General features: G+C 51.8%; 4 protein-coding genes and 1 pseudogene across 4 annotated transcripts; 1 reads left to right on the top strand and 4 right to left on the bottom strand.

The window, feature by feature from the left end:
• Nucleotides 1-407: 407 nt before the first annotated feature.
• On the bottom strand, nucleotides 408-2,808 carry LY6G6C (lymphocyte antigen 6 family member G6C). Its single transcript, XM_011379843.2, has 3 exons — nucleotides 2,648-2,808; nucleotides 1,122-1,232; nucleotides 408-635 (listed from the first exon to the last, which is right to left on the bottom strand). The coding sequence occupies exons 1-3, from the start codon at nucleotides 2,697-2,699 to the stop codon at nucleotides 421-423; spliced, it is 378 nt and encodes a 125-aa protein (XP_011378145.1). The 5' UTR covers nucleotides 2,700-2,808; the 3' UTR covers nucleotides 408-420.
• A 1,239-nt stretch (nucleotides 2,809-4,047) lies between these two features.
• MPIG6B (megakaryocyte and platelet inhibitory receptor G6b) lies at nucleotides 4,048-6,082 on the top strand. Its single transcript, XM_011379839.2, has 6 exons — nucleotides 4,048-4,108; nucleotides 4,298-4,645; nucleotides 4,805-4,895; nucleotides 5,237-5,277; nucleotides 5,395-5,474; nucleotides 5,603-6,082. The coding sequence occupies exons 1-6, from the start codon at nucleotides 4,048-4,050 to the stop codon at nucleotides 5,705-5,707; spliced, it is 726 nt and encodes a 241-aa protein (XP_011378141.1). The 3' UTR covers nucleotides 5,708-6,082.
• A 1,459-nt stretch (nucleotides 6,083-7,541) lies between these two features.
• On the bottom strand, nucleotides 7,542-10,798 carry DDAH2 (dimethylarginine dimethylaminohydrolase 2). Its single transcript, XM_011379838.2, has 7 exons — nucleotides 10,565-10,798; nucleotides 9,375-9,734; nucleotides 9,161-9,260; nucleotides 8,966-9,039; nucleotides 8,692-8,811; nucleotides 8,033-8,182; nucleotides 7,542-7,865 (listed from the first exon to the last, which is right to left on the bottom strand). The coding sequence occupies exons 2-7, from the start codon at nucleotides 9,669-9,671 to the stop codon at nucleotides 7,749-7,751; spliced, it is 858 nt and encodes a 285-aa protein (XP_011378140.1). The 5' UTR covers nucleotides 9,672-9,734; nucleotides 10,565-10,798; the 3' UTR covers nucleotides 7,542-7,748.
• A 313-nt stretch (nucleotides 10,799-11,111) lies between these two features.
• On the bottom strand, nucleotides 11,112-16,043 carry CLIC1 (chloride intracellular channel 1). The gene is made up of 6 exons (XM_011379833.2): nucleotides 15,714-16,043; nucleotides 13,511-13,620; nucleotides 13,187-13,312; nucleotides 12,929-13,035; nucleotides 12,374-12,555; nucleotides 11,112-11,515 (listed from the first exon to the last, which is right to left on the bottom strand). Exons 1-6 carry the CDS (start codon nucleotides 15,750-15,752, stop codon nucleotides 11,354-11,356), a joined length of 726 nt encoding a protein of 241 aa, XP_011378135.1. The 5' UTR covers nucleotides 15,753-16,043; the 3' UTR covers nucleotides 11,112-11,353.
• A 587-nt stretch (nucleotides 16,044-16,630) lies between these two features.
• Nucleotides 16,631-16,748, bottom strand: LOC111731481 (annotated as a pseudogene).
• Nucleotides 16,749-18,538: the final 1,790 nt, after the last annotated feature.

Raw genomic sequence — 18,538 nt, 5'->3', positions numbered from 1 at the left:
TGACAGCCAAGGTTTGGGGAATCAGCCCCATACACTGAGGTCATCAAATCTATTCTCGGAGCCTTCACTGAAGACAGGACAGAAGTCCCATTTCAGACCCAGATCCCAATCTCTCCCCAAGTAGGGCACAGTACAGTGCAGGAGACAAAGTAGGGAGCCCTTCTAGAGGCCAGTGGAGGATCTGGAATGGTCTAGAGGGAAATGGGAAGGGACTGGAGAAAAGCAGAGAGGAGGTTGTTGGGTGGAATTATGGATAGAGAGACCACTGTCTAATTAAAGAAATGTGAAGGGTCTGGAGAAATGTTTTTCTGAGCAAAGGGAGCTGGGGGGCGGCCATCGTGGAAAGCCAGGGGATATGGAGACACAAGGAGAGGGGCTCAGGTATGGCAGGTGGGAGGAGGGGCAGCCATGGATTGAGTCTCAGTGCAGCAGCCAGAGACCAAGGCCAGCTAAGGAGGTAAGGAGGACCAGGGCTATGGCTGGGGTGGGCCGAGGGGCTGGGCTGTTGCAGTTGTCCTTGTTACAGCAGGTGGTGTTATAGGTCAGCCCCAGCTTGTGGCTGGTTTGGTTGAAAACCTCCCGACAGGGCTCTTCTGGTGTGCCACAGCGAAGGTTGGAGAAAACCCACATCTTACCTAGGGATAGGAGTGGGCAGTGGGGTCAGCTTGGATGGGTACCTGGCATTCCTGTGTCCACCTCCCCACCCCATGCACCCATCCAGGCTTCCTTCCTTCCCAACTCTGCCTTGGCTTTCCTTTCCTTTATTTCTTCTCAGCCTAATCTTCCTCCTGCATGCACTTCCATACCCTGCCCCTTCGCCCCAATCCTGGTCCTATTACTTGCTGGCTATGAGGTCTTGTCCCCATTACTGTCTCTTTCTGAGGCTGTTTCCTCAGTGTAATAATAGCACCCACATCACAGAGTTGTCATGAACATTAATTGAAACAATTTATGTAAAGACATAAAGGGACCTGGCACATAATAATCCTTGGCCAAATGTTATCATTGCTGTCATTTTTCTGTTCCATCTCAGCTTTAGCCCCAAATGAGTATCAGCCCCAGCCATAGAGTCTCCTATGGCTCCTAGGGCCTCCTCTCCCCACTAAAGAAGGGGATATTACCGAGGTACACATTTGTTGTCAGGCATTTTTGTCCTCGTTCCAGGAGACAGGACTGCCGGTCCACACAGCCCAGAACAGGGACCTTGTAGCAGGAGTGACAGCGAATGTCAGCTGGAAGACACAAGTCAGGCTGAGGTGATGAAGTGTCTGACTCACCTGGGGATGAGTCAAGCCAGGGGATAGGGTGGAGAAGAGCCAATGAAGCAGGCGTTCTGACCTGTTTGGTTTGGCAGGGACAGAGCAGGTGAGTGATAAAGAGTGGAAGTGGGTGAGGGTGGAGTTGTTGCTCTGTGAATGACACACATCCTAAATACCTTTATTCACTCCAGTCCATCTGAGGATGAGTCAGGAGGAGCAGAGCTACCAACAAAAACATGGTGCTGGGAATAAGTGGAAAGTGAGAAGTCCATGGGGTAGGAACAGAGGAGATGGAGGAGAAGATGAAGGAATTCAGAAAAGGTCACAGAGTCTTGAAATGGGAAGAAATAATAATAATAAAAATCATGGAGGTTGCAACACTAGCAGAAATGGCTTGGAACTTGAGGCTGGCAAGAAAGCCACTTGTGGCCAGCTTTAGCAATTTACTCTTCACCTCCTGGGCCCACCAACAGTGTAGGAAGAGGAACCAGACCTGAATGGAATTCTCACCTCTCACCCCAGGAGCTCTCTGACAGAAAGGAATACTACCTGGGAGGCAGATTATCAGATTCCACCTGAGCACCTTACCAAAATGGACAGGGGGGGGGAGTATAGAAGGTGATGGCACCCCCAAAGTTCCTGACTCAACTAATTCAAGGTTTGGACATGCAAGGTTTGGTGAAGGAGAGATTTAGTCCAAGGATGGAGGAGACTGGCGACTACCTCAGTGAAAGCCACCTCACAGGGTGAGCAGCCCTGGAATTCTCTCCCTAGAAGGCCAGGGAAATCTCCCTGGTTTCCTAGGAGGTTCTAAGAGGTCACTGGCACCCTCCAGAAAGCTGTGTCCCTAGGGGTATGTGCCTCAGAGGAGAGCGGGGAGAACTAGGAAAAAAACACTGCTTGAGGGACTGAGCTGCAAGTCCCTGCTGGAGTGGGTGGGGAAGGTGCGGTGCAAAAGAAGCTCCAGCCTGGATGCTTAGGTTTCTGGGAGGACACCCTGCTGATGCTGGTGGACAGAAGGAGAAAGCAGGTAAGCTGGATCCTGGAGAGTTTTGTATTGGAGTGGGGTTGGCAGGGAAATTGGATACCAGGGTTTCCAAGAAGGGGGCACTTTGTCATGGGGAACAGGGGACTTGGAGCCCTGGCTGGATAGAAGAGTAGGTCTTGGAGGTGGGGAGCATTCTGAAGGATGGAGATGTGGGTCCTTGAGAAATGGAGCAAGCACCCCATCACAGGAGGCCTGGTTCTGGAAGTATATAGCAAGGCTGAGCTATTTGGAGCCAGGGGTGCTTGGGATCCTGAGTAGTGGGGAGTGTAAGGCAGCAGATGGGGTAGGGTGTAAAAGTCCTGACCAAGTCAACCAGGTCCATGGGGCCCCAGGTGCTCACCTGAGACCCAGCAGAACAGAGAAGACAAGGCGAACAGCAGGCGGCCTTTCATGATGAGGGTCCTGAGAATGGTAGCAACTGCAGCAGCTGACAGAGTAGATTTTCAGGGATCCAGCTCCAGGAGTTGAGTGGCCTTTTGAGAATTTATAATCCTAACAGTCCCTCCCTTCCTTGCCTCTCTGGTGGCCCCTCCTTCCCCATTTATGCACAGCTGATTGAGGGAAAGTGGAGGAGTGGGGAGGGGCTAAACAGGACTGGGTGGAAGAGTGGGAATGGGAAGGAGGGGGAGCATAGGTGAACCATTTTGGTTCTTGGTTTCAGGCCACGACGCCTCTCTTCGCCCCCAGCTGACAACCCTGCCTGCTCAGTCCCCTGAAGGAGCATCACCAAAAGCCCCTATGATGTTACAGTGGTGTGGTAGTAACATCTGCTGGTTCCTGGAGAATGGACAATGGGGTGTGGCCCAAGATAACTGCCAAATTTCAGTCCCTGGGGGGCACTGGTAAGGACATGTGAGCAGAAATTTTGGATGGAAGAAGCCAAATTAATTTCCATTCAGCCCCACTTGGTCTTCCCAACCCCTGCTCAGCCACAGGATAAGGGAAGTAGGGTTTGTGATGTCACCAAGGGCTTCTGTGATGTCACAACAGCAGAGGCACTGGCTGGGGCTGCTTGATAAGGAGGGGTTGCCTCAGGCCCCCAAAAGGTTCTCAGGATCTTGGCCTGCTCCACTTGGGTTTGGTCTTATCTCTGTTGCTCCAGTTCAGGGAGAGCCAATGAAGTCCTGGGTGTGGGGCATGTGCACCAGCTCCAAAGTGCCTTCCAAATCAAAACCTGCCTGTTTGGGTGAGGCACCACAGCTGGGATGGACAGCGTGGGCACATAGGGGTGAGGCAGATGTTAAATAAGAATAGAAATAGTAATGATAATGGCAAGTATTTCATGTTCCTATGTGTCAGCAGTTGTTCTAGGCGTTTTATGTGTGTGTGTGTGTGTTTAGTTCTCATGATAGGTACCACATAGATACTTTTACAGATGAGCCAACGGGGCCCAGGGAAATTAAGCCATTTGCCCACATCACACAGCTAGTAGCTGGCAAAGTCAGGGTTTGAACTCAAGATCCAGAATTAATAACGCTCTGACCATTGCTCCCCTACAGGAGTTAAAGTTTGCAAAAATGCTTGTGTAAACATCCCGAGCACGAATCTTAAGTGAGCACTGAAGTCTGTGAGCTTGCCTGCGAGGATTCCCAAAGGGATCCGGGCAAGCTGGTGGCCCCGCCCCACTCTTATCCGAGCCCCCAGACCAGTTTCCCCCAGAGCTCCCTCTCCTCCCAACCCCATTTCCCTCCGGTCTTCTCCGCTGACTCATTCGCCTCCTCTCCCCACCACATCCCAACCATGCGCCTGTTTCTGCAGCTGCTGCCACTGCTGCTGTCGAGGGCCCAGGCGGACTCCGGGCGTAAGCCATTCCTGGGAAAGTCGAGATGGACGAGGAATGACTGAGGGAGGAGGCGACTGGGTGGTGGGATGTGTGGAAAGATTAAGGACGGTGAGAGAGCAGAGGAGAGGGGAGAGGGAGGAGACGGGAGGGAGGGGGGTTGCCTCGCCCTGTGGATTTGCCCTAACCACCGACCCCGGCCTCCCCTAGTTTCCTTGGAGGGCCGCCCTGGGGACCGGGTGAATCTCTCCTGCGTAGGGGTCTTGTATCCGATCCGGTGGGCCTGGGCACCTAGCTTCCCAGCCTGCAAGGGCCTATCTAAAGGACGCCGACCGATCCTGTGGGCCTCTTCGAGGGCGACCCCCACTGTGTCTCCTGTCCAGCTTTTTGCTGGCCGCCTACGCGCCCTGGACCCTGGTATACGGCGGCTAGAGCTTCTCCTGAGCGCAGGGGACTCGGGCACCTTTATCTGCAGGGGCCGCCAGGAGGACGAAAGCCGGACAGTGATTCACGTGCTGGGAGATGGGGCCGATTGTAAGGCCCCAGAGCCTAGCCAGGGTAGGTCTAAGCCTTCGGTCACAGGGAGACTTAACTCGGACACACATCCTCTGGCAGAGAGGGGGGGCCTTGGCTGGAGGTTCCTGAGAGGGAGAGGTAGCTGTCCGTCCTTGCACCCCTGATCTCGGCATCTCCCACCCCTTCCCATCGTTCTCCCAGGGTCCGTGTATCCCCAGTTCCTGATCCCTCTGCTGGGAGCTGGGTTTGTGCTGGGACTCGGAGTGTTGAGCGTGGTCTGGTGGCAACGCAGGTGAGCACGAGGGGCGGGGCCTGGTTTAATGGCCAGAGACAGGGCAGAACCAGAACTTTCATAAGCAAAAGCTGGATATGGCTCTAGGGTGTGGTTTGGGAACCTGGAAGGTCAGAACTTGGGGGCGAGGCCACAGGCTAGTGGGTGGAGCTCTGGCTCAGGAAGCGAAGCTAGAGGGGAGCAGGATCTGAGCGTGGGAGGAACTATCTGTGGAGGTGGAACCTAAGTTGTTTTGCGGGTCAGAGCCTGCAAGTTGCAGGATTGCGGTTGGCGCGGCTTGGAGCGGAGAACAAGCGAGACAATACTGGTGGCTCTCAAAGACTATTATACATCCCTTACAGGCGCTCGTCCCCGCACCCACTTCAACCACTCCCCAGATTTGGTGAGACTAACTCCATTCCATTTTCCTTCCCCTTCCCGCATATTTCCCACCCCTCGATTTCTGAGTCTGAGCCCTCGCTGGGAGCAGACCGTTGGTCACCTTCTTTCAATCCTTCAGCTCCACTTGTGAAAGCTGAGCCCCAGAGGCCAGTAACGGAAGAGGAGCCTAAAATTGCCGGAGACCTGGACCAGGAGCAGGTAAGGACTTGAGGATAGGAAGGGTACTGGCCAGAATCCCTGAGAAAGTGGACCAAGAGAGACAGAGGCCTGTATCGCCAAGGGATTCACACTTCTGAGACCCTCTTGCCTTCCTTCCTACCTTTCAGAGCCTGCTCTACGCAGACCTGGATTGTAGGGCCCTCAGAAGGCCTGGCCGGTTGTCCCCAGTGGTCCCTGCTGATGCTTCCACCATCTATGCGGTTGTAGTTTGAAGGAAAGCCCTTACTCCAAACCTCAGAAGCTGTGGACTCCCAGCTCTCCATAAATGCGCCCCCCCCATCACTCCCCCTACACCCTCAGCTTCTCCTCTGGAAAAGGAAGGCACCATGGGATAGAAACGAGTAGACTGGGAGTAAGGAAACCTGGGTTCCAGGCTATCCCTGCCACTGATCTCGTTCTTTCAGTTACCATATCTCTCCTATAATCTCCATGTCTCTTTCATCACTGGTATCCTCTCTAAACCTCATCAAGCCCTGTCTCCCCATCTTAAGACATTAACCACTTGTAGATACTTGTCCCATCTCTCTCCATCCCTCTACAGTCAGAGGCCTACACTCATCTCTCCTACTTTGATCCAGAGGCCTACACTCATCTCTCCTACTTTGTTCACTCTCCTCCCATGAGGTTGCCAGTGATGTCCTAATGGCTATACTCAGTAGACATTTTTTAGCATTCATCTGGCTTGGTTTTTGATTACTCCTTTCTTTAAACTGTTTTCATTTAATGCTGGTGTCTTCCTTCTGGATTCTTCTTCCTTTCTCCCTACCCCACAGTATTCCCCACCTTTCTAGTTTTGTCTCTCTTCTGGGAAGCTGTCATTCACATCCAGTCCTTATCCCTCACCTCAGCAAATGACACCCAGAACTCTCTACAACTCAGATCTCAGATATAGGATTCCCAAACTGTCCCTCAGACATCCCTGCCCTAGGCATTTTGAGCACTGCATATCCAAAACGCAACCCATTGTCATCTCCCAAGCCACTCACTTAATTCTCCTCTGCATTCTCTCTTGATCAACCCAGTCGTCCAAGCCAGAAACTGGGAGCCATGCAGATCTCCTTCCTTTCTCTCCCACACAATGAACCAAGTCCTGCCATTCTATTTTAATCACTGTCAAATCCATACCCTTCTTCATGCACAGCGCTGTCACATGACTGTACTCTCCTCATTTCTTGCCTGGATTCCCCAAAGCCCCACCTCATCCTCCTGCCCTTGCCCTCCTCCCTGAAGCCAGCCTGTATTTCAGTACTGCAGTATTTCTTTCCTTAACTTTCAGCTCTGGGCTCATGGGCCTTAGCATTGGGTACAAGGTGCTATAGCACTCTGCCTATCTACACCTCAGGCTTATTGCTTTCACACCACATGCACACAACATGCCAACCTTAGAGAAATTCCTCCCAGGCTCCAAATGCTGCATTCCTTTGTCCAGTGCAATTCTTTCTTCATGGATTGCCCTTTTTTCTCCTCCCCACTACCTGTCTGGATAACTGTTATTTATCCTTAGGGCTCAGTTCAAAGTGTAGCCTTCTGGGAAGCCATTCCTGACCCTCTTTGCCCCACTGCATATATTTTGGAGGCCTGGGAGTCCCTTTATTTCTCTTATAGTAATGGCCTCCTGTGACTTGTTCCATCACAACCTGTATTTCAATTTGTAAGAAATTTTCATGTATTGTGAGTTCCTTGATAGCAGAAGACTGACCATTTTCAGATTACCACTAAGCCTCAGTAAATGAGTGAATGAAAATATCCCTGAAAGCATTTTTTCCTCTCTGTCAGCTAGGGCTGGGCTGGTAATCTACCAGTCTCTGAATCATCTGACATTTAGATAAATTCAACAAGTGATCCACCCATACTCTCTCTTCTCTGCCCTGTACATACTCCCCACAATAGAAATTCTATCCTGTCAATCTCATGCCCAAACACCTGTGACAGGTCTGGGCAATGAGTCAGTAAGTGCCTAACGAGGGTTTGACGAATAAAAGAGGCCTCCTTCCCAGCACTATACCCAAACTTTCCCTCTACCCCAGTAAGACACCAGCCACAGCCTAGTCTAAAAGGTCAGTTCTATTTTATTAGTTCTGAGGGAGAGGACTCACCCAGTGATCTCTATCCTTTTTCCCCACACTATGCCCTCCCCCTATCTTGGAGTGCCCTCTTCCCGCTACTATTCATCATCCTCTGTCTAACCCTCCTTCCCTTTCTACTCCCTATGCTGTCCTACCCCTAGCCCACTAGGACTCTAAGGCTAGGCCTTCAGCTGTGGTGGCGTGTGCTGAGCACCAGGCAGAGGGAACTGAGCCCAGCACCGGCCTTCTCCAGTTCTGAACAGGACACAGGTACCAGGGTGACGTCAGAGAGCTTCTGCAGTGCCTGCAGGGAGGACACAGAGTGGGGAGATGAGTGTGAGACCATTGCAGCCAGCTCAGAGTGGTCCCACCCCAAATTGTAGAGAAGGTACCCTTCCTTCCTTCCACTAGGAAGGTCTGAGACTCCTTCCTCTGGTTGGTGGTTGTGGTGGAACGCCTCCCTTTCCTCACCTCCTGGCTGTTAGGCAGGTCTCCACCTCCACGGTGTAGGAGGAAAGGGGGCACACCAGGCAACCCCGGACGCAGAAAGAGACAATCAGCAGCTGCATCATCTGGGAGGGTCAGGGAAGCATAGGGATGGTCCGTCAACACCGCCATTGCCTGGAGTAGAGGAAGAAGGAAGTATTCAAGTCTCAGAGCTGCTCCACAACTGAGCTTGGTTACCCTATCAATGCTAAGGGATAGAGACAGTTACAATGGTAGAAAAATAATGACAGCAAGCATATAGGGCTTACTATGTGTCAGGCTCTGTTTTAATCACTTTAATTACCTATGCTAATTTCCACCTTGGACTCACATATGCAGTTCTTTCTACCTGTAACTCTTCTCCCCTTCTCCTGCCCCCACCTGTCTGACCTATCCATTCTTCAAATCACTGCTTAGATGCCACCTTTGGGATTTTTGGAAGACAATGTTAATCGACCCTGTTCCCCAGTCTCCCATCTCCCTGTTCCCCTATACTATTAGTTTTTGCTCCTATTTTCACAGAAGATGAACTTCTAGGTGAGAGCAGGAGCTGGAACTAATTCTGAGCCTCACAGCTCCCTGCCTCCCTGGCTGTGTGGTGGGCAGTGCCCCAACCTGCCCCACCCCAGCCCAACCCTCCTTACCCTGACAGCCTTTTGAGCAGCCTCACTGCTACCTGCCACTACAGTGCGGGGTCCCCCCATGCCGCAGAGGCCTCGCAGATGGGAAGGGCTCCAGACAGGCACTGTGGAGACTGCAAAGTCCTAGGAGGTACAAGGGAAAGTACTCAAGAACGCGGGAGAGGTGACACAGGCTGCGTTCAACCTCTCCCTCCTCAGTGCCCCCCTCCCCAGGCCCTTCCAACCCCCATCCGTTCCCCGCTGCCCCCCACCAACCAAGGCTTGTCCCACTCCTCACTCGGAAAGTGTCTGCCACTATCTCAGCTCCTCGGTGATTGGTCCACTTGGAGAGGCCTACGAAAAACTCCCGGCCTGGGGCCGCAGAGGTTTGAGGGCAAGAGGGAATGAGTTAGAAACAAGCCAGAGACGGCCCAGTCTCTCAAACTCTGCTTCCCTGTGCCAAGCCCCAAGGGTGTCAGCACCTCAGCCTCACCAGTGAAGAGAACATCGGTGCCATCCAGCGTTGCGTTCTCATCCTCCATCTCCACAATTCGGAGCCCCAGGTCCTGGAGGGCTTTGCGGACTCCATCCACCTTAGGACAAGAGAAGAGGGCCGAGGCTGAGACATTCCCACCCCCAATTCTTCCCTAAAGAAGGAAGGTCCAGCACCTCCCTTCTTCCTACCCCCACCCCACCTTGGCGCTCACCTCCGGCCTGCGAGCGGGGCTCCAGGGCCGCGTGATTAGGGCTGTGTCGCCTTGGATCACAGCGGTGTCACCGAGCAGCGGTCCCAGCGGCAATGACTCTTCAGGAGGCAGTTCTAGCAGCTGCAGCCCCAATCGCTGCCTCAGTTTACCCCCCAGCACCCCGTGCTCCCTCTGAGCTTTGGCCAGGTCCAGAGCCGGAAGGCCAGCCCCTGCACCCTCTCCCGACGCCAGGCTCTCCGGGACCCCCCGGATCAGGGCATGGGAGCAGCGGCCCAGCCCCTCCCCCGTTGTCCCCATCCCATCCACACGGACGACCCCTCCAGTCGCGCTGACTTCTTAGTTTCTTTTTATTTCACCTGTCTGGGAGAAGAGACAGAGTGGGGGAGTGACAGAGAAAGAGACATGCAAAGAAAGGCGTAGGGGGGTGATTAAGAACGCCGGGGTCTTTCTCCTGCCATCTTTAGACGCCCCTCCCACTCTTCCCCACCCGCTCCAGACCTTCCTCTCCTGCCCACCCCACTGCACCCGCACCCTCGCGGGTCTGCTTCTTGAGGGGAGTCCGAGGAGCAAGATCGGGACCTTCTAATCTGCAAAACACCTGTTGCCCCTTGCTCAGGGGCTTCGCGAGGTTCCTGCCCGGCACCCCTCTTGGCAGCCGCTAGGATGCGCTCACTCCCCAAAAATGCAGCGGCCCCGCCCCTTTAACCCTCAGCGGCTCGCTGCCGTAGGAACCCTAAGTGTGGCAGGGAACCTACAGAGGTTGTGGGACAGGAGACAACTGGGGAGAGAGGGCCTGGGAGATTGAAGTCTTGGATGTCCGAATGACAAAGGGAGAGGGGCAAAGAAGGAGGAAATAAGGCCTTAGGAGTTAAAACCTCCTCTCCACCTCGGCGGGTCAGTCTGGCCCTAGCCCGACCCAGTATAAACCAGACCGAGTCCCAGAGGACTGGGAGAAGTCTAAAACAAAATCCGAGGGGCGGGGAAACAGAGAGGCGTGGTTTCAGGAAGCGGGTGCCACTCCAGGACCCAGTTCCCCGCTCTCCCGGTCTATCTTCTCCAAAGTCCACCCCACTCAGCTCCGCACCCAAATGTCGGCCCCCCTGCACTCTTGTCTTGTGAAGGCACGGGCCCAACACGCCCAGACTCCGGCCCCGACACGGTCCAGTTGACACCTCCCACCCCGGACTCACCTCCAGCTGCTACCCCCACTCCTGCCGCTCTGAATGTCGGCTGGATCCCTCCCCCCACCGAGGACAGAGTTGATGAAGATAGTCCTAGTCTTCAAGCCTCGGAGATTGGAGCTCTGGCTTTGAGGGGTCCCTGCGCAGATGAGCTCAAATACTACGGTGGGGCGGGGGCGCGACGGTCTGGCGGCTCCCGGGCATTGTCTAAGCGGGACAGGGCGGGACTCCTCAAGGCCACGCCCATTCTGTCCTGCTTTGCCGCGCCCATTCCTGAGGGACTGTGCTCAGTTCTGAACTCGGCCCCGCCCCGCGAGCGCTGCTCGGGCCCACCCAGATCTGTCCACCCCTGAAAGCTGGGCTGCAAATGCGACATGGAGTACAAGACAGCACGATGATGGACTGGCGGTAAAGAAAAAAAAAAAAAAAAACCCGGCAATATCGCCGCAGGCACCCCTCTTCTAAATTCCTAGCTTCTGCTCTGAGCTCAAGGTCACTGACACACCCTTCATTCCGTGTTATCCACATTTCTAGCACCCTTTGTGTGAAAATGTACTAGATTTTTCATTCTGTATTTTATTACTGAAATACATTGTCCCACCCATCCCACCCCACCCCATAATAAAATTCTCACCCAGATCCCTCATTCCTTCCCCTCGTTCCCCAGCCAGTCCTGCACAAGTGCTCCAGAATTCATTCCCCCACTGGGCATTTTGGAGTGTCCATTGGGTGGCCAAGTAGAAACCACCTTTGCGGGGGGGAAAAAATGGAGGGGGGCAAGAGAGGCTCAGGAGGGGCTTATTTCAGGGCCTTGGCCACTTGCTCATAGGCCAGCTCGATCTCCTCATCGTCTGGACAGGTGGAGGCGAACTCTTCCCGGGCATATGCATTGCGCAAGTACCGATGCACTCCACGGAATACCTCAGGGATGGAGAATCCCCGGTACTTCTTACATACCACCTAGACAGGATAAGGACCAACATATTAGCCTCAGGGAAGCCAAACTGTGGTCCTTCTCTTATCCCAAGGCGTACCAGATAAAATCCAGCCATCTCCTTTAGGTATTCAAGAGTCTCTTTCTTCCTTTGATTCTTATCTCCCATATGAACCATCTTCACCAATCTACACTTAATTCCTCACAGTTTTGTAATGTCTTCACTCTTCATTTACTGATACTTAAACCAGCCTCTTTTCAGACCATCACATTCCATGGTGCTACTTTTCTCCTCTTGATTTTATTGATATAATTCACAAACCATAAAATTTTTCTCTTGAATTTCCACAGCGACTTTGGTCTCTATTTTTCAATTGGCTAGATTTCAAATCCTTTGGGGCAAGGATTAACCATCATACAACTTTTTCAGTGCCTAGTTCAATACATAGTTCTGTGGTAGACTAACATTGGCCCATGTTTCACAAACTAAAACTGTAGATTTAAGGTTATGACAAAAATATGGGAACCAACAGTTTTCATCTTCTACAAGAGGAATTGGAGACTGAAGCTATAGAGTTAAAGCTTTGATTTTAGGAAAAGCCCATTGTCTGATCTGGGGGTTTGGCAGTGATAGAGACAGGAAGAGCATTCTTCAGAGTAATACCGGGATGTATTACTCTCAGACAGCCCGCTTACACCCACGGCTTATATCATGGAATGTAATTTTTTCAAGCAGTGGTTTTGCCAGAAATGAGAAGGAATAGGGTGGTATCAGCTATTGGTAGCAACCTATAGAAAACACCCTAAGAAAGAAACCACTTTAGAGCGGTTGTCATGGGAAGCCATCTCATAGGCCATCCTCTCCTCTCACAATGACCACCCACCTGTACTATGTGAAGCTTTGGCAACAGGTTGCAGTCAGCCAGAGTGAGCTCATTGCCATCCAGAAACTTCCTCTGAGAGATGCCCTCATCCTCAGCACTGGTTTCATCCACTTCTTCTGGGAGCGGGGATGTCAAGTAATTGTCTAAAACTTTCAGAGCTTTCAGGAGCCCCTTCTCCAGATCTGTGCAAAAGAGAATTAATTGCCAAGATCGGAAAATCAACATAGTCCAAGAAGTCCAGGGGACAAGGTAGGGGTGAAGGGGTGAATACTAATGGTGAGGCTAGTCCAAAATAATAATAGCTAACACGAATGTCCCCAGCAGGACAAGAGAGGTTAAGGAAAAAATGAAAGATACTTAAAAGTCACGGCCAATGAGAATACAAGGAAATATGAGAGTTAAGCAAAAACAAGGCAGTGGCGGGGAGGTTGAAGGCTTGCTAACATCTGCTCCATCTCCCTGATATCTGAATTTTTCAGGTGCCCCCAATGCCTCCTAATCCCTGGATCGTCTCCATTCCTCCTAGGATCCAGGCCTCTGACCCACAAGACTCACTATCGTTGAGTGCTGGGTTTGAATTCTTGATGTAGGCAGAAAATTTGGCAAATACGTCCAGCCCAGCTGTGTTGGATTCAGGGTTCAGAGCTGCCAGTTTGGGGTACCTAAAAGCCAATGGGAGAAACAAAATAAGATATCCTCCTGGGAGGAGTCTCAGATCCCCTGTCCCAGCCCCATCACCATCTGTTTTTCATTTTTTCAACCTCTTTCTCAGAGCCTCCCAGCTCCCCCTCCCCTTTCCAAGTGCCCAAATACCTGGGAGGGCACAACACTGCCTCCAGAAATTCCTCAATCTTGTTGGTGTCTGTGTGTACTTCGGTGCCATACAGCAGGAATGGGAGCTGCCCTCCTGGGCACAACTTCTGTACAGTCTCAGTTCGCCTAGAGGAGAGGCCAGGCATCAGGACAGGTAAAGGGGGTCAGGCAGAACCAGAAAGGGAAGATGAGGGATGTGGGAAGAGAAAGGGGCTCTGGGTAGAAGGAAAAAAACATTCAGGATAGAAGGACTCGGGTGGCTGAATGTGTGCATAAGTACATGTAAATACAAGGGGGTGTTCAAAGGAAGAGAAGTAGGCCCACCTCTTTGTGTCAACGGTGGTGACGTTGAAGGTGACTCCCTTGAGCCAGAGCACCATGAACAGTCTCTGGGAGAAGGGACAGTTCCCAATCTTGGCCCCATCACTGCCAGCCTGAAAAGCAACCCCCACCCCCAAAGTTAGGCCTGGTGCACCCTGCCCATCTCCAGGCCATTCTCAGCATCTCCTACTCCTATACCTGGTTGTTTTCTGCCTAGTCATGACGCACACTCAGACTCTCCACTGAAAGCTCCCTCTAGAACTGGGCTCTCCACTGTGGGGCTGGGTCAAACCTAGGGCAGATCAGTGGGAACCTTTTCTTCAAAGGTCGGCTTCTGATTCCCCAGAGTTGAGGACAGGCAGGAGGTAAGCAGAGGGAATGGACTGTGGAGAAGTTAGAGGATATGGACCCTAGAGAAGAAATACTAACAGCAGTGTAGTTAGTTTTCTATGTGTTATTCTAAGCACCTTACATACAAAAAACTCATTTAATTCTCACATCAACTCATGAAATAGCCCCTAGAGAGGAATTTTGGTGAGGCCAGAGTTGTAGGGTAGATGCCTGGATTCCCTGGTTCCAGAATGGAGTAGAGCCTGAGGACAGGGGTGGTGGGAAGAGTTTGGAAACCAGAGCCCTGGTTCTTCATACCTCCACCCAAGCTGTTTCTGGGCAGCTAGGTGGGGAGTCTAGCGGCTCAGAGCCTCACTCTAGAGATGTAGAAGGCCTTGCCGAGAGGGGCTGCCCTCTAATTGGCAATTGGTGACCTCATCTCCCAAAGGACACCTCCCCCTAGGCTGAGGGTGATTCATCTCACAGTGTCTCCAGCCTCAGCAACTTCCTTCCTGGCAAAGAGTGGGGGGCAGGGACCTGTGAAACTGAGGACTGGGCATCAAAGGCCACCTCTCCCTTCCCGGACATTGCCGTGAGGAGGTCTCCCAGGCTCAAGTCCTCAGGCTCCAGATAATACTCCTCATAGAGGACCCAAAGCTAGAACCTCTGCAGCCCGGCCTCACCCAGGAGTAAAAATATCTCTTGAGGCAAGTGTGAGAGTGAGGTGGGGACCACACCTAAGGGGGCGGACCCAGGCATTTCACTGGGCTTGGGGAGAGGAATGGCTACTAGAGTAGCACAGCATAAAGGAGAGAGAGAAACAGGCAGGAAGAGACAAAGACAATATGAACAAAAGAGGGGAAGTGGAGAAAAAGGAAGCAGGAAAGTGAAAGTGGGAGAGAATGTGCAAAAAAGACATAGAGGGGAGGCTGCGAAAGGGAGGGAGGGGCACAGAGATGAAGTCCAGAGAGGGGAGAGATGCAGCGCTAGTGGGAAAGGGAGCAGGGCAAAAACAGTGAAGACCCGAAACTGTGGTTTTGATACTCAAATGCCATGACTACCTCTCCTCATCTACCCACACACAGAAGGGAATTGGGGCAACTCTTTCCTGCTTCTACAACCCCCAAACCCTAAATGCCCTAAACCTAGCTCCCCTCTTCCTTCTGATTTTCTTACCTGGCTTTCAGGTAGCCACAGCTAAACTCCCATCTCCTCACCTCCCTTTCTCTCCCTTTCTCAGACCCCTGGACATGCTTCTCCACCCATCGCCTTTTCAGCTCTGCTTCTTGAACTCCACTCCCACTCTCCCTTCTCCTTCCACCCTACCAATTCTTTCCAATTGACCTCCTCCCACTCCCAGGCCACCGTACCACACCTTCTGAAACCTTTCCCTCGAAACCTCGGGCCCCACACACAAACCCACACACACACTTCTCCAAGTCTCCCCATCCGTACCCCTCACCCTCTGATCTCACAGGACCACAGGTCCTGATGTTTCCCTCTGTCCCTCCCAAATCGTGTTGGACTCTAGCTGTCCCTTCTCTCCCCCTCCTTCCGTGAACTTGTTCCCCCCACCCCAGTCATCTTCTCCACTCCCGGGAACCCTCTTTTCTCTATCTTGCGGTCCTTTAGGCTGCTGGAAACTTGCACTTTTTCAAACTTTTAAGGGTTGAGTCTAGAATTCTCATTATCTGCACACAGGTCAATTGTCTTCTCCAGAACCAGCACCACCCCCAATCCCAAAGACTGCACGTGGGGTTGGGGGTGGTGAGTAGGAAGGGAAGAGATTTGGGGAGTTAAGGCTAGAGCTGGAGAAAGGTGAGAGCTGCCTTTCAGGAGTTCAGAGGGTGGACTAAGGAAAAGAAGATGTTTTTACCTTAACGAACAATTCGACCTGCGGTTGTTCTTCAGCCATGGTTGCGACGGGGACCAGGAAGCGGCAGTCGCTGGGGGAACTGGGAGGGGCCCGGGCCAGGGAAGGCGGGTCTCACAAGCAGAGATTCTCTCCCTCAAAGCTAGGACTGTCTCCTCAGAGCAACACAAGCCCGATAAGACCCGTTCGCTCCAGACACAACCTACCCACCAGCCCAGCGTCCCCACACCCAGTTGCTTCAGCTCGATCCCCTTGCCAGGCTGGATCAGGGAACTGGCTGACTCACTGACCGGCCCCGCCCTGAACCTGGGGAGGGGACAGGAGAGGGGAGGGACCCGACGTTCAGGCAGTGGACCTGGAGGAGAGATCCTCAGGTCTCCCGGAAGATAAGGAGGGGGTGTTAAAGTGAGGGAATCCTAGAGGTCTCCTTGTTTCTCCGCCAGTCTCCTTGAACACAGGAGTTTATTTCTGCCTCAGTTTCCCTACTTCATTAATCAGAGGACTCTCTCACTCTGCCTTCACACTAGAAACTTGATACCAACTGGTTGGGCCCACCCATGAAGACTCACAGAGAATTTTAGGATGGGAAAGAGGTTGTTTCTTTTACTACATTCCTTCCAGATTTCAGTCAAAATTCTGGGTTGCTAACACTGTGTTCCAGGAGAACTTGGAAGTGAAAGCTGGGATTGGGAGAAGAGAGTAGTGAAAAGTAGGGCAGGGGATGGGTAGGGAGACAATCAGGCCTGTGCTAGGGAAACAGGAAGCTGAGCATACCTCATCACTTGAAGGAGGTACGCTCTCCCTGTATAGTCTGGTCATCTTTAATGCTTCCACTTTGGACCCCAATACAGGGCCCCTTCCTGTGCCCCTTTGCCTTTTTCTTTTTTCTTTTTAAAAACAAAAAACAAAAACAAAAAATCATCTAACAGCACCTGGTCTTCCTAGGTGGTCTCCCATCCAAGTACTAACCAATCCCGACCCTGCTTAGCTTCCGAATCAGACGGGATCGGGCTTGTTCAGGGTGGCATGGTCGTAGGCTCCCTTCCCTTTTTCTTACTGAAGTTTGCTTTGGAGATGGAGCAGAAGGGTGGAGTTATTTTGGCCCCAGGAATCCTAAAGGGTACTCTCAAGGGTAAAAAGCAAAGAACAGACAGAATAGAGTGAGTAGAGTCTTTGGGTACACAAATAAAGAAGTGAAGAGAACAGAAGAAGAATAGCTCTCTCCCTTCCCATTGATTTTGGAGTTGTATCAAGCTATGATCTGCTGAAAAATAGCCCAAGTATATGTTCTCCAAACTAGACATAGTCTAGCTTCCATATCTTGAATCTCCTATCCAACTATCCCTTCTCTTTCTTCCTCATCGCCTTCTAACAAGAGATCTACAGTTTTTTTCCACCAGAAAAACTTGGTAGAGTGCAAGGACATAGGAGCAAAACAGAGCTTGAAACTTAAAAAGAGAGGGAGGGACTTGGGGGAAGAGTCGGATAGAATGACAAGATGTGCTGCTGGAAACCAACAGTTAGTGGTTTCCTCTCATTCTTCCTCTTCTGTGGGTTTTTACCCCCTTGGGGAAAAGCCTATCTCTTTCCTCCCCAGAGAGAGGATGCATATATTTGGTGTTTGCTTCTTTGAATTGTAACATCCTATAAAGATATAGAATGATTCCATGAGTATGTGTGTGTACGGGGAGACCCTCAAAATCTGCAAACAGGACCCCTTCCATCTGAGGATGGGGTGGGGGGTATCAAAGCAACCCTACTTCCCAGGGTCCTCTTCTGCTCCAACTGGTCAGTGTCCACCAGAGAATCTGCCCTGCAAAGATGTCCCCTCTGGGAAAAGCCTCAGGCAAGTGGGGTCAGCCCTGAGCTCAAACAGGTTTGGCAGCTTCTCCCCTGCCTCTTTTCTTTCTTACAGCTTTATAGCTATAGCTGCCTTATTCATCAATATTGACTTTGGCTGGATGGCATGGCTACCCATAAGGTATTTTGCCTTAATTTCCCAGATGACATGTGATGCTGCTCTCTCCTGGTACCATCCAGCAGTGTCCCATGGCTTTAAAGCCAGGGGTTGCACCCCCAAATCCTGCATCAGAGAAGTCTCCTTCCCATTTCATCTCCTTGCCCCTGCTTTTCTCCTATCTCAATATCTCCCCTTTCCTTTTCTGAGCAGGCCTCTCTTTCCATTCCCTCCCCTTCCTGGGTTTGGTAAACCAGTCCCTCCCTAATCTCTTCTCACCCCAGATTGGAAGGTGTGTCCCTTCCAGACACTCCTTAGAGCTATCACCAGCCTCCTCCAGGTTTCCATAGTGCCAGTAGTGCTCAACAGTTTGTCAAGGGTAACCATTAACTTTGCCTTTAGCTCACTCCCCTACCTTTCTCCCTAGAGGAGATTTTCCAATCATTGTTTAGCAGAGCCAGGTTACCTTGCCATCTTTCCCAAAGTTTTGAGCGAGATCTCCCCATCTCAGGGTACCCAGAACAAAGCTGGAAGATGTACTTTAAGGGATCTGTTTTTTAAAGTATAAGTTGGTTTCTGTTTCACAATTTCCTTGTTTTTCCTACACACACACACACACACACACTCTCTCTCTCTCCCTCTTTCTCTCTCTCTCTCTCTCTCTCTCTCTCTCTCTCTCTCTCTCTCAAGTTAGCTTCATGTAGCCTGGACTTAATTTTGTTCACTATTTTGAGTATACCACCTGGCCCAGAGTAGGCACTAAATAGTTGTTGAAGGAGTGAATGACTTCTCTCTGTCCTCAGGATGCATGTGCCTGCCCAAGGGTATGGGCATGTCCCAACAGGGGTGTTGGTGTTATCAGGTCCACTCT

The sequence above is a fragment of the Pteropus vampyrus genome, unplaced genomic scaffold, assembly GCF_000151845.1.
Source record: "Pteropus vampyrus isolate Shadow unplaced genomic scaffold, Pvam_2.0 Scaffold378, whole genome shotgun sequence".
Lineage (NCBI taxonomy): Eukaryota > Metazoa > Chordata > Mammalia > Chiroptera > Pteropodidae > Pteropus > Pteropus vampyrus.
This window is presented reverse-complemented; position numbering and strand designations above follow the sequence as displayed.